The following is a 26,310-nucleotide window of genomic DNA, read 5'->3' as shown; positions in this document are numbered from 1 at the left end:
TCAGGTAATCTAGCTTCAAGGCCTGAGCACTCGCCCATCACGCTCTACTTCCTTTCAAGGATCAATCTGTAAACAGAATAACACCTGAGCCAGCACGCAGGCTGTACAAAGACAGACAGGCCTAGTGAATGTCCATGTGTAAACTCAGAATTCTCTTGTTGAAGTCATTACAGAGTCAAAAACATCCTTTGCCAGTGCCTAGTAGGGACCGGTGGAAGGATGTCCTCTCTTGCAGGTGTTTGTTTTTGGTGTCGACTATGTGCCATGAGTAGAAGAAACCTTTTCCATTCTCTAAGTGGACAGAAAGGCAGAGAGACAGCCAGTATTCCCACTTGACAGATGAGCAAAAAGAGCTCAGGGAGGTTCAGTAACTTGCTCAAGGCCTCACAGCAAGACAAGGTCAGAATTCAAACCTGGTCCGCCACCCGAAAGCCCCGCTCCTAACTGAAGCTGCAAGTTAGAGATATTACGTGACTTCAAAAAGGTGACAGGAGGTAGAAAGTGGCAGGGCAGGACTTCTATGTCAAGACTCTTATTCTTCTACAATGTCCTTAATAATGAGAAGGTTCTGTGACAGGGTCTGTGTAAAAGACAAGGCTTGGAAACACCCAGAGACGAGAACGAGAGAGGGAAAGGTGCAAGAAGCTCATTGGAAGGCTTGAGGGACATGAAACCGGGAAATGAGAAAAGAGCACCAGCACCCCAGGAACAGACACAATCTCAGATGTGTGCCACACAAAAAGCTGCCGCCTACTGGACAGACCAGTCAAGCGGACAAGGTGGACAGGCTGACACGGCCCCAGAGGCTCAAGAGCAGCCTCTCAAACTCCAAGAAGGCATCCATCCCATGGCCACATTTCAGGGTTTTCTGAACCAGCAGCAAGAGGTGAGGAAGGGGGTGGTAATTTCTGCAAAGGCCATGGATCTGGCCCCTGGCAGCCAGGTCCCTCTGAGCTGTACTGTAGCTATGGTGGCAGCAGCCCCTTCAGAACAGGGACCTATAGGGAACTGCCTTTTAGTTCCACACTATTCTGTAGCAGCATATGTGCAAAGTGACGAACGTGATGTCTGGCACTTCTGCAGATCAATAAATTACACTCATTTTCTATCATTAAAGGATAAAAGAAAGACTGGCAGGAAAAAGACAAATTCTGCCTCAGACACAAGGATTTTAAATCTTGACCACACTAACAAGTAAAGACAAAGAGACATTTTCCCTACATCCATTCAAGCAAATATACCACAACACATGCATGTATAAATCTGGGCCTAAAACATGTCACGGCTTTTGCCATGTGTCACATGCCTGGTTTTGGCAACAGCTTAGTCACAAATAGTGTCTGGGATTATTCAGGGAACATTTTAAAGGTCATAAACTCAGACTTAATCCTGGGAAGAGCTTATTGGTGATGGCTTCCAAATGAGCATATAAAAAGTCTGGGAAGAGATTACATGGAAATCCTCCAACCACAGCAGAAAATGCAGATTTATAGGATATATTTTGTACTCCAATTACCCAAAGAGCTTTCTATTAGCAGGTTACTGCCAGACGTCTGCTAATGCAGAAGCTGTTATCTATGACAGCAGCAGCTCTCAGAGCCTTAGCAAGAGCAACCGTTTGCTCCATCAGAACAGCCAAGAAAATTCTTGTTATCATACTTTTGTTGATGGTCAACATTAGAGGGTTTGGCTTACTTGAAGGTGTTCGAACTCATCTAAAGAACTGAGAAGACTAGGCCAGGAACAAAGAGTTTTTTTCTTGACACTTTCATCCATTTGCTACCTTAGTCCTATCACCTATTACCCCATGTTGTCTTTGTTTCACATAGTCCCAAACTCTGCCTTTGAATCACCTTAATTTTGGCTAAAGATATACCAATGTTTGTCAAATTGGATTGAATTTTCTGACAAGAATGGCAAATATCTTGTGTCTCACAGACAGACTTATTGCTAGTGCTTACCTAGAACATTGCTGAGAAAGATTTTCAAACCTCCTCCAGGCTCAGAAGGAAAATATTCTACGAGTGATTACCAATGTCTGTCATGGGTAAAGGAGAGGGTAGTGGTGACATGCATGCTATGTTTGTGCCATCTCTGGAGGCCATTTATCTCATGATGTTGGGAGGTACTTACTTTTATTCCCTACAGCGTCTACCAGGTGCATCACTTACACCTGTTCACCGATTTTGATAATTTCTCTGAAAGGAGGGAGGAAGAGCTCATTTATCTTTAGGTGGTGGAATTATGGGTAATTTTATTCCTTGCTCTAGTCTTTTCTATATTCTCTAATCTTTTTATGAGCATATTTTATTTTCATATTTTATCAGAAAATAACACATTAACTTTTATACTTAAAGATAGCATATATTAGGAGGGTAAATTCCTCTTGAAAAAGGAGAGAGGTCACAAGAATCTTCATAATGGATTTTAAGACATTTTGTTATACTTCTCCAAAAATTTTTACACAGCTGTGAGCATAAGGCATTGGCAGGGGGTGGGGATGGTGTTCTGTTTTTAAATTAAATCATAATCATTTGCCAGAGCTTTCAAAATTTATGTAAACATAACTTTTAGTGGCTGCTACATATTGTAACATATGTAACATGTTATGTTACATAACATATTTCTGTTAACTCCTAACTCTTCTCCTGTTGTTGGATATGTAGTAGGTTTTAAGTTTTTAGCTATCATAAATATTAAATGCATCTTATGTAGAGTCCCTTTAAAAGTAATAATGACCAGGGCAAAGTGGTCAAATAGCATTATTTGAGTTTCTTTCCTTGATTGAGTTTCTCAGCATAGATTATACTGAGCCCTGGAATATTCTCTGCAAACAGTCAAGTCAGCTCCCTGAAAGCTGATCCAAAGTTTGCTAAAATGGATTCAGGTCAATATAGATTGCATTTAACTGTGTTTGCTATGTGTCCTTGTAGCTACAAGAAAAACAATTTTACACTGCAAGCACTGTTAATTACAAGCTAAACACTTAACATAATATCCAAATTGCAAGTCTCATATGGAGAGGATTAATTTACCTTTTCGTTAATAATTAAAGGTTTATTATTGTTAAAACATGAATTAAAAGCTTGCCAAGCATTACTAGGGCCAGACTTCAAAGGATTGAACTAATTAAATGATGATGATCCTTGAGTGGTGAAATGTAACCTTGATCATATCTACTCCTCACCTTTTTCATTGTAACTGTTTCCACACACCCTGAGTTCACAGCCTCCTCTCCGCACCAACTCCCTCAGTCTTGATGGAGTGGGTGGTGGCTACATGGGTGTATCCATATGTAAAAGTTCATCAAGCTAGGGGCTGGCCCCGTGGCCAAGTGGTTAAGTTCGCGCGCTCCGCTGCAGGCGGCCCAGTGTTTCGTTGGTTCGAATCCTGGGCGCGGGCATGGCACTGCTCATCAAACCACGCTGAGGCAGTGTCCCATGTGCCACAACTAGAAGGACCCACAACGAAGAATGTACAACTATGTGCCGGGTGGCTTTGGGGAGAAAAAGGAAAAAAATAAAATCTTTAAAAAAAAAAAAAAGTTCATCAAGCTATACATTAAAGATGTGTGTACTGTGCTAATGTAAAAGAACTTTAAAAATCAATATGTTGATGTAAAAAAAAGCAACAATAATTGTAAAGATACTTGTTCATCACGTAGTTATAACAATATACATTATAGCTGCCAGAGTTTAAAAGCACCTGGCCCACCATTACACTGTAAGCAACCTGAGGGCAGAGACAGGTCTTACACTTCACCCATGACTCTGCCTTGTGTGTAGGGCATGCTCAGCCGGCAGCAGGGAATATTGCCTGATTGGCATCGTGAAGGGAAGGCTCCTACCATTACTACTTGCTCCTGGACAAAGTGCCCCGCACCAAAGTCCCAGGCACCAGAAGACAGCACCTTAGAGAAAAGCAAGAATTTGACCTGCAGGACATTAATCACCTGGCTTACAAAATGAACCCATCTAAGTGTAAGGGGCTTTTCAATCCTATCATATCTGGCGTCATTAAGCTAATACTATTTGTGGCTGCTAGAAATTTTCTGTCTGGATGTCCAGTTATTTGAGGAGGAGTAGGAAAAACACACAGTGACATTCTCAATTTTCCATGTGTGACCACTGATATTTACAGCTCATCCTTTCCTTTCTCCATTCTCCTGGAAACACGTCTTTCTGCCTCGCTGATTTTAAAGACTTAATTTTCTTCTTTGGGACATTACATCCACTGCAGCCTACGCCCCCGATCTTCTCTACCTCACAGGTCCTCCCCAACTAGCTCCCCTGAGCCTGGGAACTGACTTTTGCTTTCCATCACCCAATGCAGAGACTTCTATGGGAACTGTAACATGTCCCCCCTCTTCTAAAGACATTTTCAATGGCCAGGGCCACAATTTTCAGGGCACTTGCCCATCTGTTTTGGCTACTCAGCAGAGTATCTGCTGTTTTCACATCTCAGTTTCTAGCGATGGTCTTTAGAATCACAGCAAGCAGTTTATTTGCCAAAGGATAAACAAACAAGAGATTATTTTAGCGGTTAATGTACAAGATGGATATTAAAACCCTAATTTTGCTGCAGCTCCAAGAAGCAGTCAGCGGATGTGGGTCAGACCCTCGGCCTGCCTGAATCTACCATTGGAATAATTCCAGAGAGTACAGAGGAGATCCCACATCAGCCAATAAAACCCTTCGTGGCTGATTAACTGTATGTTGATAACAGGGTGTAAATGAGGTTAAGGAATCTGGCTTCAGAGGGACAATGCCCTAATAATCTTGTCTATTGTTACTGTCCTTGTTACTATTACCTTAAATGATGCACTCAGTTCATGGGTCAAGCATTGCCTTACTGAAATGAGTGTTCTAATTTGTGTGAATCACTCCCCTGTACATGTGATTATCATGATGAACTTATAGAGCCAGAATGCTGGGGATCAGAGCGCTTGGACACCTGCCAAGGCTGTCTTTGGGAAGCAGTTGGCCCACAGGGTCCCCTCCAGCCTGCCATGTAGAAGGGACTGAGCCTACTGAGACTCAAGGGCACATGCCCTAGCACCTAGGTTCTCAACCTTTCCCAGCCCCCACCATCCACACCTCTCGGGGAACTGCAGTAATTCTCAATGGGAGCGAAATTGGTGAGGGTGAGTGAGCAGGGCCACATAGCCCCCTCCCAGAAGAATGGAGAAAAGGGGTAGCTGTGTGATTGTTAGCTGAAGCTCTCCCTCTGCTGCTGGCACACCTCCCATTCCTCATCCATACCAGACACTAAGATATGCTCATCAAGAGACACGTGCCACACCCCTCAACACGCCCTTTCCAGCACAGACTCTAAAGAGTGCATGAGTGCGAGCTCAGGTGGATGGGGCAGAAATTTGATGGAGGCTGCCTGAAGGAATACAATGGTGATAGAGTATTAAGACCAAGAGAAAGTAAGAAAGAAAGGGAGCAATCAAAAAGCAACCCTGAGGTGCCAGTAAGAGATCATGGAAAATACTCAAAATATGACACTTTCCTTAATGAGATTTGTTAATAGTTTCTTGACTCTAACCAAACAGGATTTAAAGCTTGGCATTAGGGGCTGGCCCCGTGGCCAAGTGCTTAAGTTCGCTGGCTCTGCTTTGGCAGCCCGGGGTTTTGCTGGTTCGGATCCTGGGTGCAGACATAGCACCACTCATCAGGCCATTCTGAGACGGCATCCCACATAGCACAACCAGAGGTACTCACAACTAGAATATACGACTATGTACCGGGGGGCTTTGGGGAGAAGAAGAAGAAGGAAAACAGAACAATTGGCAACAGATGTTAGCTCAGGTGCCAATCTTTAAAAAAAAAAAAAGCTTGGCATTAATAATGATGACAACCACCCTTTCCCAAGCTTGGGATACCTCTGATCCTGGATGTCTACTACTCCAAAGGCTTCGCTTCTTCAAATATCAACATGATGTGTCAGGCGATCATATTTTTTAAAAAATTTGTTGAATTGAATCTTTGTGTTTGTATTAAACCAAAAGGCACCAAGAAAACTCAGTTTCTTTTCTAAATTTCATTTCTAAAAAGTTCAACCATATTTGTACAATGTTAGCCCTAAAGTCTACAGAAGTGGATTCATGTCAATAAAGACTATAAATATCATTATTTGGCTTTGTTTTCTATACGTTGTTATAGCTAACAAGGAAAAAAATTTTGACTGCAAGCACTATTAACTATTAACAGGATAAAATGTTTAAAATAATATCCACATTGCTAAGGTTAATTTACCTTTTCATTAATAATTAAAGGTATATTATTATTAAAACATGGATTAAAATTTTGCCAAATGTTACTAGGGCCAGACACCAAGAGACTGGACTGATTAAAAGATAACCCTTAATAACCTGGAGTCATAAAATGTAACTAGCTCATAGCTACTCCTCACTCCTCTTTTCTGAGTTCATAGCCTCTTTTCTGCACCAACTCCCTCAGTTTTCATGCCTCAGCACTTCCTGATTTTGCCTCTTTCCCTGTGGATTTTGCCTGAGAATTCTGTAAGAGGACTTTCTGCTCTTCCACCTCAAGCAGGAAACTGCTGCTGGGGGAACTTCCTATGAGAGCTCTGCTTCTCCCTGCAATGCACTGGGGGGAGGGGGTGTATGCAGGCTGCCTAGAATAGTGAGATCCTGGACCTTGGGCCACGCAGCCTTGTGGTGAGTGAACCAACAGCCTCCTCACACCTCATCTGTATTTGCATTCCAGTTCCCAGCGATTTCACACTGGCTGGCAATTCCTAAGCCCGCTGTAAAACCAACCAGGGGTTCGCCTCATCCATCATTGGCCTGCGGCTGCCTTTTGAGGACCACAGCAGGGAGGGCGGGGTGTTCCTCAGCCAGGGCTAAATCAGCCCATGAAAGAGAGATCCTCCCTCAGATCCAAACCCTGGAAAACAAAACACCTGAGAAGCAGACCCGGAGTTCAAGATGGGCTCCAAAGGCGGAGGGAGCTGGGTTCAGATGCTCCTTCAGAACTATGACCTTGGGCAGCTTCCCTGATCCCCCTAAACCTGATTCCTCCTCTGTAAAATGGGGATAACAAAACCTACCCTACAAGGTTCAGGAAGCTTTAAAAGAAATGCTGCATGCAGCCTGGCATCTGCTATATAAGCAGTGCCTGGCAAATACATGGTCCTCCTGTGGGGTGGTGGTGAAGAGGCCGGGGTGTGACACCGGACTGCCTTGGATTCAAGTTCTACTCCTACCATCGAACAGCTCAGGGCAGTGGATAAATCTGTAATCTCTCTCAGTTTCCCCATCACTAAAATGGGGTTTATTATAACACAAAGCAGATATCCAGTAGGTGTTTCTTTATTTCATTGTGAGCAAAACCAGCTCGTGTTTCCAGCTCAACCAAAGACATAGTACTGAATTAGATGAGAGTTCAGGATAAGGTGTATTTTCTTAAAATCGAAAAGAGCTTGATTGCTTTTATGATTTTTCTAGGCAGAGTCAAGCTGAGATGCTAAGGGTGAGGCTAAGCTGCAATACCAAGAAAAAAATTCAAAGAGGGGGAATAACCACCCACCAGGGAGCTATTTCTTTTGTAATGTACATTCCATTTCTTCTCCCTCATGCTTTTTAATTCCTTCCACATTTCCTGCCATAATTATCAAATGTTTGGTTTCTGACCTCACTTTTCTGGAGACTGGAGCACAGGGAATTTAGAATTGTTTATTTTCTATCCATAAACCATGAGTTAATGGAGGGGCTTGTGAGGGAAGGGTTTGTTGGTTTGTTTGTACTGTCTCAGGAAGGTCACTGGAGTTGAAAAGAAAACATTACCAAAAAAGCGCTGAAACACTGTGACTGGAAACGCGGAGCCCCCAAGGGCAGAGGAAGGGATGTCTCACACTTGCGCAACGCTAATTTAAGGGAAAAATAGAGATTTTAAAAGGTCATGACATGGCCCTGATAATAACACAAAATCCGAGGACATTATACAAAGAAAGAACCCCAAATTTCAGCGAATCATAATCTTTCATAAAAGAGAAAAAACTGTATTCCGCCCTAAAAAAGAAAAGAATCCCGTGGGGGGTTTTCCCCCCAGGAAACAGACTCGGAAGGGAAAAGTCCGCAACTATTCTCAGTTTCCTCTGAAGTGAAGGAAAGAACTCAAGGCGCCTTTTTGAACTCGGCTGCTGCTCTTGTCGCCGCCCCCGTCGCGATGGGCCCGCTCGTCCTCTCCCCTCCCCGCTCTCCCTCCATATTAGCCGCGGTGCGGCTCCGCTTACGGCCCAAACTACTTTTCCCGATTTTGAGGTTTAAGTTTCCCAAGTAGCGTTTCTGCTCGGAGCGCCCCCCTCACCCCCCGTATGCAAACTCCCGGTCCCACCCGGGAGAGCATCCCCAGGACGAACGCGCCGCCCGCCTGACGCGCAGACCCAAGTGGCCCCGGAGCCCGAGTTCGGACCTCCGCAGCCGCTCGCCTACCTCGGCGTGGACCCAGGCGACGGCCACCAGCGCGAGCGCGAGCCAGCGTGTCCACATCTGCGGAAGAGAGAAGAGCGAGACTGAAGGCACCGGGCCCCGCGCCGACCCCAGAAACTTCTTCGGGTCCCGCAGGCTCGTCCCCTCCGCCCGGCCACCCCGGGCCGCCCTCGGCTCCGCGCCGCGCACCCCGCTCTCACCATGGTCCCGTCCCGGTCTCCGGAGGGCGCGGGGCAGGGCGGCTGCAGCGAGCTCTAGGGGAAGGTGGGAGCTCCGCTGATCGCCAGCCTCGGAGGAAATCCGACCTGCGCTCGCCGCCCCTTAAGACCCCTCCTTCCCCGACTGCCTGCCCCCCAGCTCCTCCCCATTCTCCTCCCCCTTCTGCTGCAGCGGGCCCCGCGGCTCCGGGCTCCGCTGCTTCCTCCCCGCCCCTCACTCCGGGGAGCCCGCGGGCGTCCTGGCGCCGCCCGAACCCCTCTCCTCGCCGGGCCCCTAGCCGAGCACCCCTCAGACCCCTGGACGTGGAGGCAGAGGCAGAGAGGGGGGTGTCCGGGGAGATGTTGCAACAAAGGCGGAGGGGGTGTGTTCGGGGGGGGGAGAGGCCGAAACCCCACCCCCGGGAGGGGCCGCCGGCTTGCAGCGGCTCGGGCGGGCTGCGGGCGCCGGCTGCGGCGGTGGCCAGGTGGGCGGTGCTGCCGGGGCCCCCGGCCCGGTGTGGGGCGGGAACCTGGAGGAAAAGGCGCCCTGCGGCCTGGGGAGCCGGAGCCGCCCCCCATGGCTGATAGAGAGAGGGCCGGAGGCACAGAGGGACCCCCACAGGCTGGGGTCCAGGGCGCCACTGCAGCCAGAGTGCGAGGAAGTGGGCACAAGGCCCAGAGGACTGGCCAGCGTGGGGAAGGCTGCTTTGAGTTCAACTGTGGATTTCCTGGGGGGGAAGGTGGCGGCCCTCCTCCTCTGCTGAGATCTTGACTCCAGCGTTTGCCCGCAGCCTCATCCCGTCCTTCCCAGCAGTCCAGGAGCGACTGGTGTCCCCCTCCCCTCCGCCCACCCTGCACCTGTGTCCCTGCTCCCACCCCTGTCATCCCAGGTACCCTCCATGTTCATACTTCCCAGCTCTGCCAACTTCTTCCCGGAGGCCTTCAGATGTCACTGCCTCTTTGACAGTGTTGACGCCCCAAACTGCTCGCAGCTGTGGCCTCTTTCCCACCTTGCATCGGTTTCCCTGGTGCCGAGAACAAATCCGCCTGACGCCTCAAATTTAACATGCCCGAGGCTGAGCTCCACTTCCCACCAGCTCCCTGGCCTGCCCATCCGCCTCCTTCAGAGTGGTGCGCGGAAAACCTATCTCCACTTCCCAAACCTGGTTGTCACCATACCCTGGCAGTTTTCCCTTTGAGATATCACATCACGTGCATCCCTTCAGCCCCAGTCACATTTTCTCTTCCCTTACGCCAGACCTTTATCCTCCCTCACTTGGGAATTCTGGAAACCACCTCTGGTTGCCTCCAGCTCTGGGCTCTCCTCCCTTGGTCTCCACTGCAACCCACTGCCGTAGTCTCACTACCTGATTTAAACACTGTCTTCCTCAAGCTCTTCCCCTGCTCAGAAGCTTTCAGCACTCTTCTTCCCCCATCAAATCCAAACTCTGCCTTTCTTGTAAGTCTTCCATTTCTGGGGTACCGTATCCATCTAACTTCAGCTGCTTAACATATGCCCTCTGCTCAAGTCAGGCCAGTCTTCTCATTGTCCTCTGAACTTGTCATATTCACTCTTTGACTGTGGTTTGTTGAGTGCCAACTGCTGCCATTTTAGGGGCCTTCAAACAACCCCCATATTCCCTCCACAAGTTCAGAATCCGTTGAGATAGCTGCAGGAGTCTGATAGACTGATAGCAAAATGTCACCTTTGTCTCTGGTGACAACTGGAATGGTGGCCATGGCGTTAGATCTGTGGGGATAAGGACCTGCTTGTACTTCACCCCAGAACTGAACATACCCCCCCACTCACAAGCAGAGTTGGACAATCTGCTTGTATGAAACTGACTGCAGTTTTACAGTTTCTAGAAAGGAAGAAAGCATGTGCTTCCTGGGACAGGCCTGCTCCCCAAACTGGAGGGGCCAGAGTGGCACACCCCCAGTTCCTCTTGCACGCTCACCAGTCAGACAATGCACTCCTGCTTCCTTGTTATAGAAAGAAAAGAAGAAGGGAATAAATGTCCCCTCACCAGCTACTCTGTCCCAGTCTTGTTACTGCACGAAAGGGGGTTTCTCTGCCCACTTCACATAAAAAGCCAATAATTACGCCACCAGCTTTTGAGAAAAGAAAGGCTTTATTGTGAGGTCCACCAGCAAGGAGACAGGAGGTGAGCCTCTCAAATCTGTCTCCTGATCCAGAGCTTGGGGCAAAATTTAAGAGGCTGGGGGACCAGGCTGGTATGCAGGAGGGCTTGCAAGGCAGGTTTTGATTGGAGCGCTTTAAACACTCAGGGTAAAGTGTAGAAGGGCCTTTAACACCAGATCTTCCTAGACAGTGGACCCCTCGCTTCCATTGAGAGTCCAAGTTACTTTTTTTCTTTCAAGTTCCAGTCGTGTCCCGGTCCTTTGGTTCTGTAGGTGGGTCGGGTGGAGGAAACTTTGGTTTCAGGCGTTATTTCAGGTCAAGATTTTCTCTTCTGTGCATTCTCTGGCTACATGACTTGCATTTTTTGGCTTCTCCCTGAAAAACAAGCTTAACCTTCTGTTAAGATGGGGTTAGTTTGATCTGATCCTAGAGGGCCCATGGTTACAGTCTCTGGGCCAGGACTGAAGGGAACTGTGATGTGCAAGGTTTTCCTTCTGTCATCTAGTGACTCACAATACTTTTCATCCTTTGCACGTGCACTACACCCCCTCAGAATCCAGCTCCATCTCCTTTCTGCCCTTTCTCCCTCTGTCTGTTCAAATTCTGTCTCTTCTATTGCAGGACCCAAGTAAAGTTTTATTGCTTCTCTAGCTTCTTTTCTGACAATAACTTGGCATATTGGAAAGCACATGAGGTGTGAGGTCAAGCGAACCTGGCTTTTAATCTCAGTGCTACCACTTACTAGCTTGTGTGACCTTTGTCAAATTACTTAAACTCTCTGAACCTAGGTTTGTGCATCTGAAAAAGGACAGTGATAACGCTTTGCAGGGGGGTGTGAAATTTAAATAAAGTACTTTATAGAAAGTGCCTGGCAGGTACTACCCCCATAAATGGTAGCCATTATTACCTCATTGATCTGCTTTGTATCTGAATAGCAGTTGATACTAAGTGCCAGGTACCACAAGAGCCATTCCACATGTCTTATTTTATTTAATTATGACAACAAACTGAAAGGTATTTTTTTAATTTATTGCTTCCATTTTCCAACTAAGGAAACTGAAGCTCAGAAAAATTTGGATGCTTTTCCAAGGTTAACAGTTGGTTATACAGCTTTCCAACCTGGCATTTTATTGCATACTATTATACAATTTTTAACACTTGTTCATATAGTTGTTGCTCTTGATTCTCCCGCTAGATTTTAAGTTGCTTAGGGTGTAAACAATGTTTTTCATATCTTTATTCTCTCTTCATTTGGGGCACAACTGATGGATTTGATTATATTGAGATTAAAGATTCCTGTTCAATCAAGGGAATCATAGAAAAAATGATAGATTAGAAGGAGATGTTCAATATGTAAAACTAACATGGAATTCATAACTGCAATATACATGTGACCCAATCAATAAGAAAAAGACAGGAAACACAATAGAAAAATGGGCAAGGGTATGAACAGGCAATTCCCAAAAAAGGAATCCCAAGTGGCCAAGGGGCAAGGATGCTCAAGATCAGCTCAAACTACACAACCACTGTATGAAATCAGTATTATTTTCTTACTCCCATTTTACAGACAAGGAAAGCGAGACACAGAGAGTTTAACTAATTTGTCCAAGGTTACACAATAAGTGGTAAATATTACTTTACACTCATCACAGTGGCAAAAATTAGATAGTTGGACAATGCCAACTGTTAGTATGTGAGTAGTGCAGTCTTTCTGGTGTACTGTACTGATTAAGGGCATGGGTTTAGGAGCCAGACTGCCATGGTTCAAATTTGCCTTGGTAGTGAATCTTGGCTTTACTACTTACTGTGAAACCTTAGGCAAGTTACTTACCCTCTCTCCGTCTCAGTTTCCTCATTTGTAAAATAGGGATAATAATAGCACTAATTCTATAGGGTTATTGTGCAGATTACGTGTGTTAATCTATGTAAATTACTTAGAACAGTGCCTGGTACATAAACTTATAATTAATGTATGCTAATAAGGGAATAATTTAATAGAAGGACTTTGCAAATACTGATGATAATTGTGTTACAGACTATGGTTTGGGGTCCCACATAGCAAACCAGAGTCATATACAACAATGTACTGGGAAGCTTTGGGGAGGAGAAGAAGAAAGAAAAAGAAGAGTGGCAATAGATGTTAGCTCAGGTGCCAAGCTTTAAAAAAAAAGAAAAAATCAGGCTAATGTTGGCAGGAAAAGCAGGGAATGAATGCTAGGCTAGCCAAGCAATGTCCATGGCAGCAAAGCATCCCCAATGTACACTGTGAAACCAGTGTCCTCCAAAGTGGGGTGCAGTGTCTGCAAAGGGCATGGGAAAACAATATTAGGATTTCTGCCTTTAACTTTTAACTATTTCCTATTTAAAAACAGAAATTGACTTTGCAAATGTGTAGATAGACTCTGGCACCCATAATTGGTCCATAAATCAGACATCATAAGCTACACCCCATTGCCAAGTACCGTGAGGAGAGAGGGGGCATTCTCCCACAACAAGGGACTGACAGCAGCTAGCTGCCGTTAACGTATCGTGGATTATTTGTAATAATAACGATATGGGAAGTGACTAGGAAAATATTTTATACCACATTGAAGCTCACAGATTATCTTGGGTCAGAGGCCGTAAATGTTGTTGAACTTGAAAACAAAAACCTTTGTTTAACATAAAATCAGCTGTTCCAAATTTGTTGTCTTTTTATGTGATAAGAAGTAGAATGCTACCTATTGGATTAAAAAAAAATCCACGCACAGTCTACCACTTCAAGGAAAATTTGTGATGCTAATAATGAGTGAGAAAGTCATTGCTTTTAAAAACAAACTTGTGCTATGGAGAAAGTATTTTAAAATTGGATATTTGGAAATGTTTCATCATTAGGTGATTTTGTTGTTCAAAACAATAAAGGTGTGGCACCCATAAAAACTCTCATATATGCCCATTTTAAAAACTTCAACAAAATTTTCAAACTTGTCTAAAAATCTTCCAAAGAGTTCCAGTGGTTTATTTACTCGTTTGTGAAAAATATAAAAATGCAGTAACTTTCAATTAATTTGAAGAACAAATGATTTCTAGAGCAGGTGGAAATTTACTAGGCAAATGGCAACAAAAACTTTTGCATGATTGGTTAGAGGACTGAAGAATGAGTGTCGCCATTTTGTGAGTGAGCCAATGATGCACATCTTCCATCCAGATCTGCGTGTATTTGGAGGGTATTAGTCTCCTAGGGCCGCCGTAACAGAATACCACAGACTGGGTAGCTTACACCACAGCAATTAGTTTTCTCACAGTTCCCGAGGCTGGAAGTCCAAGATCAAGGTGCTGGCAGGATTGGTTTCTGGTGAGACGTCTCTCCTTACCTTGCAAATGACCATCTCCTCACTGTGTCCTCACACGGCCTTTCTCTGTGTAGGTGCATCCCTGGTACCTCTTCCTCCTCTTATAGGGACACTACTCCTATAGAATTAGGATTCCACCCTTCTGACCTCATTTAACCTTCATCACCGCCTTAAAGGCCCTATTTCCAAATACAGCCACACTGGGGCTTAGGGCTTCGGCATATGATTTTTGGGGAAACACAATCCAGTCTACAATAGTGAGTTATTTTTTTCACCTCTGACAGTCATAAAACCAAATATCACAATTGACTGGACTTAGAATCAGACCTTCAACTCTCTCTGTCACAGAATGTGAAGCAAATGTTTTCTAAATGAAATAAAAACATCACTCTCACTAAATTTATTATTATTTTTCCAGTGAGAACAAAAAGGCTTTTTGACCATTAGTAACCATTAATAATGAAATGTTTTAAAAATGTTGATTATCTTATCTTTAACCCATCTTGTTATTTTATATTTTGTCTATGTTTCATAATGTATATAATATGTTAGCCCATTGTTATTGGTGGAGGTATGTGACCATAAAATTTGAAGACCACTGCTGTGGAAAACCAAATCTCCCACTTAGGCCAAAAGAACACTTCTAGAGTTGAGTATAATATTTATCATTGTTAATCACATTCATTGTGACATTTTGTTTAATCATTGAAAGTACCACTGACAAGATGCTTTCATTAGCCACTTGGGGAAATAAAGTCCTTATTAAATATTTATGTGTTTATTGACGTATACAGAGCAATGTATAATTTAAATGCATGCCTATTCTGCCCTGTCTAAAGGTGCTAGATCCACACAATCTCCTCCAAGTTAATTTCTGAAAATTCTGTAAATTGGTAATAAAAATTTTCATATTATACTCACAAAACTATGATCTCTGATAATCAATCTACTTATCATGCCAATAGGCTTGGAAGGCCTATTAATTTGGATCAATAAAGGAATTTCATATCATGAAATCCACATGATATTCAGTACACATCTATTCCTTTGGTAGCCAGCATGCTTTCAGCTTCCTTCAGGTAACCGTATCCAATTTGCCTCTAGAATATCATTCCTCTTTCACTCTCCACCCGTGTGCTCTACTCCACTCTAGAGGTAAAGCAATGATTTAGGGTAAGTCAGTCAGTGCATTTCATTCCTGGCCACAGTTCAGGAGTGGGCATCTGACAGAAGTCAGGCCAACGGAGCCAATGAGATCCAATTCCAAGAATTTTGTTCTACCCATCAGGGAAACCTACCATCTCTTCCACTGGCCTAGGTACACGATAATGTGAGTCTGAAGCTGCAGGGGGCTACCTCCTGGGGCCTGAAAGACTGCCCACTCTAAAGAAGCAGAGCCAAGAGAAGGAGCCCAAGAATATCGTCAGAGCCTCAGACTGAGCTGGACTTGATTAGCCCCAGACTTTTTAGCTTTGTTGTCTGCTTGTTTTCGCTCAAGCCTTTTAGGTTGGGTTTTTTTTTTTTGGTCACAATTGAAAAAAATCCCAGCTGATCATCAGGCCATAAAAATAATTACAGAGTGTTTGAAACAATAAAATAGCATTAACAAATGCTACAGTCCTTTAAGCCTAATATTTTTAAGAGTTATGAAAGCTAGGAAAAGGAAATGATTGTCTCCAACTCTTACAGAAGAGCAGATGTTCTGTCCACTGGACCAGGCTGCCTCCTCATTTCCCAGCCTGCTGCAGCCATGGGGATGTGTATTATTTAAGACGCTTTTAACGCAAGTGACCAAACTCAACTGATGCTAGCCTAAGCCTAGAGGGAACTCATTGGCTGCTGAGGATGAATGGGGCTGAAGGAAGAGGTGCAGGAACTAAGGTCTCAGGGACTTGAATGGGACTTATGGTAGGCTAAAAAAAGCTCCCTCCATCCCCGCCAAGATATGTTCACTTCCCAACCTCTGGAACCTGCAAATGTTACCCTATATGCAGAAGAGTGAATATTATTTTGCAAAGATGTGATTAAGTGAAGGATCTTGAGAGGAGGAAATTATCCTAGATAATCCAGGTGGGCCCTAAATACAATCACATGCATCCTTATAGGAAAGAGGCAGAGGGATATTAGACACAGACAGAAGAGGAGAAGAGACACACACAGAGAAGGTGATGTGAGGATGGAGGCAGAGATTGGAGTGGTGCAGCCACAAGCCAAGGAACACCAGAGAATGCTGGCAGCCACCAGAGCGGGAAGAGCCCAGGAGCAGATTGTCCCCCAGCGCCTGCAGAGGGAGTGCAGCCCTGCCAACACCTTGATTTCAGTCTTCTGGCCTCCAGAACTGGGAGAGAATAAATTTCTGTTGCTGTAAGTCACCAAGGTTGTGGTAATTTTTTTTATGGCTGCTCCAGGAAACAAAAACAGGACTCAATGCTGTAAGTTCTCACTCTCGCTTTCTGTCTCTCTCACCTCAGCTTATTCTGCATCTTTAGTTTCTCCACATGGCGGAGAAGATGGCTAGTGCAAGTCCTCAGATTACATCCTCCCAGTTTTGGAACCCCAACAAAAGAGAGTGTTTATTTTCCCGAGGTCCATATATGCAACCCAGGACAGGATTCGGATTGATCCAGATGTGTCGTGTGTCCCTCCTGCACCTTGGACAAAGCATATTGCCCAGGGGGCGGTCCTGTGGTTGGCTGTGTTTGGGTCATGAAGCCATCCCCAGAGCAGGCAGCACACTCTGATTGATATCTTCCCAAACCACATGGTATAGGGGAGAAGGTTTTTCCAAAGAAGGGAGCCTGGGCAGACTGAAACAACATATATCCACCACAAGGCAGTCAGTTAGATTCCTGGGCTCTTTCCCAGCTTGGGACACAACGGGGACATGTAGAATTCTGGGCAGAACAACAGACTTGTCCCTGGGACATGGGACATTGGGTAGCCCCTCCTCTAATCATATGTAGACGTAAAGATTCAGGTGGAGACTGGAAAAGCTGCGTGTTTGGTCAGAATGATGGGCCCACCCTCCTGTAGGTTCCAGTCTGAGTGCAACTGGTCTGGACTGCATGAGAGGGCGGCCTCCGTGGCACCAGGAAGTTAATCGGCAGCGTCATGTTATGGATAGGTTGGGGCTCTCCTGAGAAGACTCCCGCGGATAGGGTTTTTCATGGCCACAGCCCAAGGCTGAAGGGAGCCTTACCTTATTCTCTGGCCACTTTACTTCCCTCTCTTCCCCCACTTTTAGTCTCCTTCCCTCCAATACCTCCTCCCTCTTCTTTCTCTCCTCTTCCCTGTCAACTCCCACCCTTGGGTGAAGAATCAGGATGCTAACGCACTAGCCGTGGGTTATGTAGAAAGCAGTTTATGCTTTTTTTCCCCAGTGAAAAGAAAATGCCTTCCCCTGCCTAGTTCTGGTGGAATAGTCTATTATCAGTATAATCACTGGCATTTATCATAAAACCTCACTGACTGAGATTCTCCCAGGGCTGGGGCTACTCCCCAGGAGTAAATCAGGCGCTTTTGAGCAATGACAGGGCTTCTTTCAGACCCTTAGGTATTATTTTTAATGTACCAGCAAAACCTAAAAATGGAAGTGAATAAATGCAGCTGCTTAAAGGAACTGACCTGCCCACGAAGGTCGTGCAGTAGAAGAATTTGGCTCATTAGGAATGTGTGAGCGTGGCAGAAAATGCTCATTTTTACTGACTTTTCATGGTAACTAGAAATGCTGCCATTCACCTGCTCAATACCCCTCAGAGCGAGCCTAGTAGAGATGCTGCATGGAAACCCCCTCCAGCTGGGTCTGCCCCCTTGATGTCTCCTCTTTGCCTTCATTAAATTTTTAGCCGCTTATGGCTCCTTCCAAAGAAAGCCGACTCTTTCAAGTTTCTGACTTCAATAGCTGTAATGGGTGCAGTGCAATGTCTCTGCAAGGAACAGACCTAAAGTTTCCATTTTTAATGTGAGGAAATGGTGCTGCTCTAATACGGATGAAAATCTGCGGACCCATTGGCTGTGTTTTGGGGGTCCCCAAGACCACTCTCAGATTCCATGATTCTCTAGGTGGGTTCACAGGACTGAGCACACAGTTATGTTCATGGTTGTGATTCATTACAGTGAAAGGACACGAAGCAAAATCAGCAAAGAGAAAAAGTTCGTGGGGCAAAGTCCAGAGGAAACCAGGTGCAAGCTTCAAGAGTCCTCTCCCAGTGGAGTCACACAGGATACGCTTAGTTCCTCCAGCCACAAATTGGGACACACATGTGAAATGCTGTCAACCAGGGAAGCTCTTCAGACATTCAGTGCCCAGGGTGTGTGCTGGGGGCTGGTCATGTAGGCACTGTCTGCCTAGCACATACCAGAATTCCAGATTCTTAGAAGGAAAGCAAGTGTTTAGCATAAGCCATAGTGTTTGCACGGTTTAGGCACGGTGAGCCACTCTCATCAGTTCTGGGAATGGTGGGAAACCTCTGGAAATCCAACTCTCCTGATGTCAGCCATGGGCCATCCTTGCAACCAGCGCTTTCTAAGGATAGTACTCTCAGGCCTGATATCTTAACTCTTTTCCGTACACAGTGACAACGAAACTTTCCAGTCCCTTAGTCTCCACAATTTACCAGGGGCCATTGCATTTCCTGCATAAACCTTAAAGTTATAAAACAGAACTTATTAAATGTAAGTTAAGAGATACACCATGAAGCCTCAAATATCTGTCACGCCCCTAGCTTTCTTCTGAATGGTACTCATATGCCCTGTGCTTATCCTGGCCATAAATGGAGGAGCAAGGGACTTCTCTTGAGTCAAAAGCTAATAGGCATAGCTGGACATGATCGAGACCAAGACTCACAGAGTCTGATCAAGAAGGGGAGCTCCATAGTGGGTGGTGACAAACTGGTCCAATTCACTGTCTTTGGAAGAATAAATGCTAGATGGAGAAAGTGAAAGTGGATGACTAGAGCTTAGACTGAAGGAGGACAATGTCGAGTTACTGTTCCAGGTCTCCATGAAGCCTGGTGCTCCTTAATCTTGGAGGTCTATGGTTAAGGTGGAGGTGATGATTCCTGGCTCACATTCTCATGCATCCTTGCAATGAAGACATTTCCTTCACTAACATGGTGTTTCTTTTCCAAGCAGCCTGAAAGAGCCTAGCTAACACAGGGGTAAAAATTCCCTTTACAAAGGGATTTGGCAATGAAAATGACCATAGTTGTAGTAGAGGGTGTCCAAGGAAAATTGAAAGAGTATAGTTTAGATCAATAACAGGAAGTGGTACCTTGCATTACAAAAAGGAAGTTTCAGAACAACTCCACTCCCTCAAAAAATAGAAACATACGTAGGCTTAAGAAAAGCTTTAAAAATTATCTGCGTGGTTGAGTCATAGGAGTTATTGGGAAAAGCTCAATCTGTTGGGACTATTTCCTCTTCTATGAGATGGATGTCAGGAAAGAGAGGGATGATCTTCTGTGACAAAACTATCGTGTCCTTGGCACACACAAGCCTAGCCAGGACGACCCCAGGATGGTCCAGAGCAAGGGTTCCTCTTGGTGAGGCTGCCAGCAGGGGCTGTGATGTTGAGAATAGCCCTTGCGTATTTGAGCCCAGAAATCCCAAACTAGACTTGACTGGTGAAGTGAAGCATCCTGACGGGCTCAGTGGAGGGCGATATTCAATGCCCGTATTCAAATCAGGCTCGGAGGCAGGAGTATAATGTATTTATCAACTTGTCTGTGGATTGAATATATCTCAAGAGTCAACATTTTGGGACTTTGCAAGATGTGGGTAATTGGAAATATCCCCCATGGATACTGCCTAGCCCAGGCTGTTCCTGTGAAAGGCCTCTCAGCACATGCAGTCAGTGTGTGGGAACATGCTAGCTGCCACCAGGCTCAGCACTTCAGAGACTCCCGTTGGTATGTTGTTGGCCCAGGCAGGACTCTAATTGGGGGTGGTGCTTTCGTTCCAACACCATCACCTTCTTAAAGAGAGGATAACCTTTCTTTATCTGGCAGGTGACCTTTTAGTTGAAGCTGGAGTGCTGGGGGCTGTTCAGAGATAGCGCTAAATGGCACAAGAATACTTACTCTGTGTCTTAGCTTCCTGCAGTCAAAGTGATAAAGGTTGTCTGAGACTATCAGGTTTTAGTATTGGGGACATTTCCATCCTTTGTTATTAAAAACGGGCTCAAAGTTTCTTTCTCTGTAGGGGGAGGGGAAAATGAATGGCTTCCTTAAGCATTCAGGGAACCGTTATGCCTTTAAATACAGAGTAGTGGTTAAGACTACAGATTCTGGAGTCCGAGAGACCTGCAACTTACTAGCTGCTGGGGCCAGTTACCTAAGCTCTTTGCTCTTTAGTTTCTTCTGTAAAATGTGAATAATAATAATATCACACAGGGTTTTTGTGAGGATGGAATTGAGTAATGTATGTAAAACACTTAGCACGCGGCCCAGCACAAAGTGAGCGTTCAATGACTATCAGCTATTTAACTATTTTATTTTTTCCTAAGTACTGAATCCTGCATAGGATTACTTTATTTTTTTACTTTTATTTTTTCCCTTTTTCTCCCCAAACCCGCTGGTACGTAGTTGTATATTCTTAGTTGTGGATCCTTCTAGTTGTGGCGTGTGGTATGATGCCTCAGCATGACTTGATGAGCAGTACCATGTCCATGCCCAGGATCTGAACCGGTGAAACTCTGGGCCACCACAGTGGAGCACGCGAACTTAACCACTCGGCCACAGGGCCAGCCCCTGGTTATTCCTGAACCTTCCAGAATTCCATCGCAAGAAGTGGTCGAGAGCAGCAAGTTTTTTTTTCTTTTTGTGAAGAAGATTGGCCCTGAACTATCATCTGTTGACAATCTTCCTCTTTCTGCTTGAAGAAGATTGTTGCTGAGCTAACACCTGTGCCAATCTTCCTCTGTTTTATGTGAGATGCCACCAAAGCACGGTGTGTAGGTCCACACCCAGGATCCAAACCTGTGAATCCGGGCCACTGAAGTGGAGCACGCGAACATTACACCACTGGGTCGGCCCCAAGAGCAGCAAGTTTAATAGACATTTAGCAGGGGTAGACTTGGTGCTGTTTGTAAAGTGTAGTAGACCTTTGGCATTTGTGGAGTTCAATTTTGTGGTTTCAGCTGTTCACAGACAACCTCAAGGGTCCATGACATGGTATATGTTATTTACGTATATCTCATCTTAATCTAAAGGAGATGAAAAGAAGTCAGGATGCAGTAGAATCGTTTTAAGTACCCATCCAGCCATGTCCTTCTCTGAGAACTGTCCCCCACAAGAGACACAGACCCCCAAGGCTGGCATTGTGCCTCATGATTCCTCACCACAGCTGATTGCGCTGCTGAGCCAGGAGAGCCAATCTGGTGTTTAAGTCAACCCAGTTTTGTCCCCTGGATTGTTCTGGTTTTCAGGAGATACATGAAGAAGAAATCACATTCTGGAGTTCTATCAATTGGTGAATCTAACTAAAGGGCATGCAAATGTTCGTTGTACTATTCTTTCAGTTTTTCTTTGGTTTAAATTTTTAAAAGTTGGGAAGAGTTTTTAATGGAAAATAAAAAACCTTTTTAAAAAGATTGAACAAAACTGCTTGAGTTAGAAATTAGCTCGAGAGCCTCCAGCCATCTCTTCTAGAGTTTGAGCTAAGAAATTGCTTATTACTCTTGGGTGGAGGGGCGAAGTGCACCCGGGAGAGAAAGCTGTCTGTCCTTCAGCGAGAGACAAGAGAAGCACAGTGCAGACACACACAGAGGGCAGGGAGCCCGAGGTCCCAGGAAGCTAGGAGTATAGGCTGGCTTCCTGATCTGGTTCCGGCTCCAGAGGTCTGGTTCTGGTGCAAGGCCTGGCTCTTCTTTCTGCCTCTGAGATCCATGAGATACCCTGGTATCCTTCCAATAAATTCTTTTAAAAAATTTTCTTAAAAAAAAATTGGAGTGGTTCTAGTCCTTGTGAACAGATGGCCTCTGATTGAGCCCCCAGGCCGGCCGGGCACTGGGGCACCTATGGGATTCTTCCTCTGAGTTGGGGAGTGTGGAATGAGTGGCTCAGCTGGACGGTGTGCCCCACAGACTGCGGGCATCTGCATCTCAGTGGAGTGGGTACGACATGGAATACAAGCATTAACTAGAAGCATCACTTTCAATCGTATTTTCTAGCCTTTGAGGAAATATATCACATGTGTAGTGGGAACATATTCCTCAGGCCACAAACTCAGGTGTGGACTGGGCAGTAGGGGGAGTAACATTCTCTTCTTTTCTATCCTGAACTTAAGTCCTATCTGCAGCCTCTCTTCTACCTGGTGGCAGAATCTGAGTTTGCTCACTGGGTTCAGGGTTTTCCCTTTTTCCCCCTGGAGCGTGTGTTGGGGAGAACGGGCTATACCCCTGGGTCATCACCACTGATGTGAGCCTGGCATCTACAAAGATGTCCCCTCACCCTCTGGTCCTCCTGGCCCTGACTGTGAGGTTTTTCCTGGTTGATCTGCTCTCGGGGTCCAGACCTGCTGCCTGGGTGCACAGTGACTCTCTGAGGCTGCTTCTGGCCTTTCAGTCCACACTCTCTCTGAGGCCAGATCATTCAGCTGCTGCTTGCCCCACTGGGGTGGCGCCTTACCACTCCTTGGGCTCAGATTTCCCCAAAAGATCCTGAGAGTTCTGTCTCCCTTCCTCCCTGGCTTAGCCTGTGGAGGGTACAAGGGCCTTTCTCGAGTCACCTAGGTGACATTCTTTCTCTTCTCTCTTGTGCAACCCTGGGCTGGGGGACTGGACCATAGACCCCCTGGAATTATTCTCTCTCTACTGTTTATGGCATATTTTCTTTTAAAACTTAGTGTTTTGTTCTTATTGGAATACCTGCACTGAAATAGCATATTTTGATGTTTTCTTCAATTACAAAATAACCAGAACTAACAAAAAGGAAACTTTCTATATTGCTCTTTTAGAAATATGGAATTCACAATCTAATAATGTATAATATGGCACGATTTTATGCCCTGAATCCTTTTGGATATTAGCTTTTGATATCTAAAGGCTAAGCTTTTGGATCTCAAAATGCTTTTTTCTTGCAAAGCCTATTTGAAACCCAAAAGCTAAGAGCTGACTTCTTTGTTATTTGCATTTTGTTGAAACAAACCTACCCTGAGGCAATGACAACTTCTGGTCTAGGTCAGGTGAAGACTGGTCAAGGGATATAAGACAGTGTAGGGGTGGGCAGGAGAAGAACACATCGGGTTATATTATCCACTCTCTATGCCAATGTAGCATTAATGAATTTGGGATTTAAATAGGTCCCAGAATTTCCTTTGCTAATGTCAAGGTTTTCCTAGATCTTGATGCCAAGATTCTACTATATGTTAACATCTCATCTACCTGAAACTTGGGTCAGACGGGGCAACATCAAGAATCTCCACACAGCTGGGGATAGGCGATAGCAAGCAAAATCTCTAAGTCACTAAAACAGGTTTCATAGAAGCCATACGCTGAAGAGTTCATTCATAGGCAAGCCCCTTAAGACCTCAAATTAAGCCTATTTGTTTTAATTTACATATTCAAACACACTCAGTTATCAAGTTTCTAGGTTTGGGGTTGCTAAGTGGCAGAAGGATCTGGCTGTGTGTTGCAAACAGTAGGAAAAATAGCTGATAGTAAGATAGCAACAGAGGTACAAACATTTAAAAATCAGGTACAAACATTTAAAACATAAATACTGTCTAGGGACTTCAGTGTAAAGATAACATGTCTTAAATTTTCATTTGTTCTTGTAACCGCTACTATAATTGATCAGTGACTTAGAGCTTAGTGGGAATTTAGGGTAATCTAATCCAAGTATGAAATATGGGATTCAGAGTTTGTTAATTATGTCATTATTAATATGACATAATATGACATAATAATATTATTATGTCATTATTAATGTGACATAATGATGGTGTGACATGATTTTATAGTCTTTTGGGGTATTAGCTTTTGATAACTAAAAGCTAAGCTTTTAGATCTAGAAACTTGTTTTTTTGCAAAGACTGTTAGAGGCTGAATTGTGTCTCCCCTAAAACTCATATGGTGAAACTGTAACCCCAGTGCCTTAGAATGTAACTATTTAGAGACAGGGCCTTTAAAGAGGTGAGTAAGCTAAAATGAGGCTATTAGGGTGGGCCCTAATCCAGTCTGACTTGTGTCCTTATAAGAAGAGAAGATAAGGACACACTGAGAAACCCCAGGGATGTGCACACACAGAGAAAAGACCATGTGAGGAGACACAGAGAAGGAGGCAGCCATCTGCAAGCCATGGAGAGAGGCCTCAGAAGAAACCAAACCTGCTGACACCTTGATCTTAGACTTCCAGCCTCCAAAACTGTGAAAAAATAACTTTCTGCTGTTCAAGCCACTCAGTCCATGGTAAATCTGTTATGCCAGCCCTAGCAAACTAGTATAGAGACTATTTTGAAACCCAAACGCCAAGAACCAACTTCTTTGTTATCTGCATTCTCTGGAAAAAAATTTACTTGAGGCTTTATAATTTAGTCACAGAACAGTCTAGAGGATTTTCCAAGGTTTCCAGGAAGATGCAGAATTGAACCCAGTGCTCTTCCCTCTGGGCAGCAGCTTGCAGTAGCAGAAAGAACATACGGTGTTAGGTCCAGACCTAGACTCTGCTACTTAGAAGATGGGCTGCAGTTCATAACCTCTTTCACTTCTCTGAGCCTCAGTTTGCTCATTCATGAAACACAGACGAGCTGTGCAATTCCATGAGATTACATTCAGGTTACATAGGGAAAATACCTAGTACGGGCATGGCACTGCAATGGGCAGATAACAAATAGAGTTCTATTATTATATCTACTATGCCTTATCATGACCTTAAGCCAGCAATAAAGATTAAATTGTTCTTGGTTTTCTCTGAACAAAGGGAGGGGGCGTATGTTATTTTTAGAAGAGATTTTTAGCCTTATGAGATAAGATTCAAATATCTTGGTGGTTAAAGGGATGGGCATTAGGAATTCAGAATGCTGGATTTATCCAGGACTATTCTCCAAAGACTGTTGATAGTTTGGATTTCAGTGTAAACATTTTGTGTCCTGTGAACTGTTTTTAATTTCTATTCTACTCTTTTAGTTCTCTGCTCCAAGAACCCCATTTCTCTCATGTATGCCCCACGGCTTCTCAGAACCATTCAGAACTTTTTTTTCACTATATTTTATTATTTTCTGTATTCCCCAAAATGTCTATAATGACTGTGTATTAATTTTAAACCAAGAAAAACACTATCATAAAATCTACCAAGAGGTCAGGTAAGAGGTCCCACCATCAGTTGAGTTAGTTGGTCATTGCTGACTTTAGTGGATGGCATTTAAGTGAGTGTTGGTGACAGATGCCAGAGTGCACGGGTGGAGGAGTGACTGAAAGTGAGGGGGTAAAAGTATGCAGGGATGAGAACATGAAAAGGGAGCTGGATTTAGGGAAGCTTTTTTTTGGATGAGAGAAGACTTGGCTGTATTTATAGGTGGAGAGGAAGTAGCTTTTGGGCAAGATGAGATTAAAAATATAGGCAAGAGAGCATGGAGCCAACCCGTGGCCGAGTGGTTAAGTCCATGTGCTCTGCCTTGGTGGCCTGGAGTTCACCGGTTTGGATCCTGGGCGCCGACCTATGCACCACTCATGAAGCCATGCTGTAGTGGCATCCCACATAGAGGGACTAGAATGACTTGCAATTAGGATATATAACTACGTACTGGGGCTTTGGGGATAACAAAAAAAAAGAGGAAGATTGGCAACAGATGTTAGCTCAGGGCCACTCTCTTCTCACCAAAAAAAGTATACATTTAAAAAAAATATATAGACAAGAGAGCAAAGCCTGGGGGGAGGCAGGAGAGATTGGGTTGAGGCCCACACAGGGAGGAGGTTACCCTGGGACAGGAGGACTGAAAGCTCTTTCTCTAGGACAGGCAGGAAGGAGGAAAGTTAGGGCTACGATATGTAAGGTTAGAGGAAGAGGGAAGAGAAGTTGAGGGGTTCCTGCCAGATAGCCCATTATCTTTGTGACAAGTGATCTCAACTGCTGAGCTTGAGGGGGACAGGCTGCAGAAAGGGCTCATGGAGAGTGTGTGGAGTTGCCAACATGAAGAATGAGAAAGATCATTTAATAGGGACAGGCGAAATCATTGCTGGTT

General features: G+C 44.7%; 1 protein-coding gene across 1 annotated transcript in view; it reads right to left on the bottom strand.

The window, feature by feature from the left end:
* FSTL1 (follistatin like 1) overlaps positions 1–9,020 on the bottom strand; it is a 54,403-nt gene extending 45,383 nt beyond the window's left edge. Inside the window, exons 1-2 of the mRNA XM_001500510.7 lie at positions 8,659–9,020; positions 8,462–8,518 (exon numbers count right to left, since the gene is read on the bottom strand). Of these exons, the coding sequence (XP_001500560.2) occupies positions 8,462–8,518; positions 8,659–8,661 (60 nt within the window). The 5' untranslated portion in view covers positions 8,662–9,020. The remainder of the gene's footprint in view (positions 1–8,461; positions 8,519–8,658) is intronic.
* Between the last annotated feature and the right edge of the window lie 17,290 nt (positions 9,021–26,310).

Source organism: Equus caballus, chromosome 19 (genome assembly GCF_041296265.1).
Source record: "Equus caballus isolate H_3958 breed thoroughbred chromosome 19, TB-T2T, whole genome shotgun sequence".
In the NCBI taxonomy this organism is placed as follows: Eukaryota; Metazoa; Chordata; class Mammalia; order Perissodactyla; family Equidae; genus Equus; species Equus caballus.
This window is presented reverse-complemented; position numbering and strand designations above follow the sequence as displayed.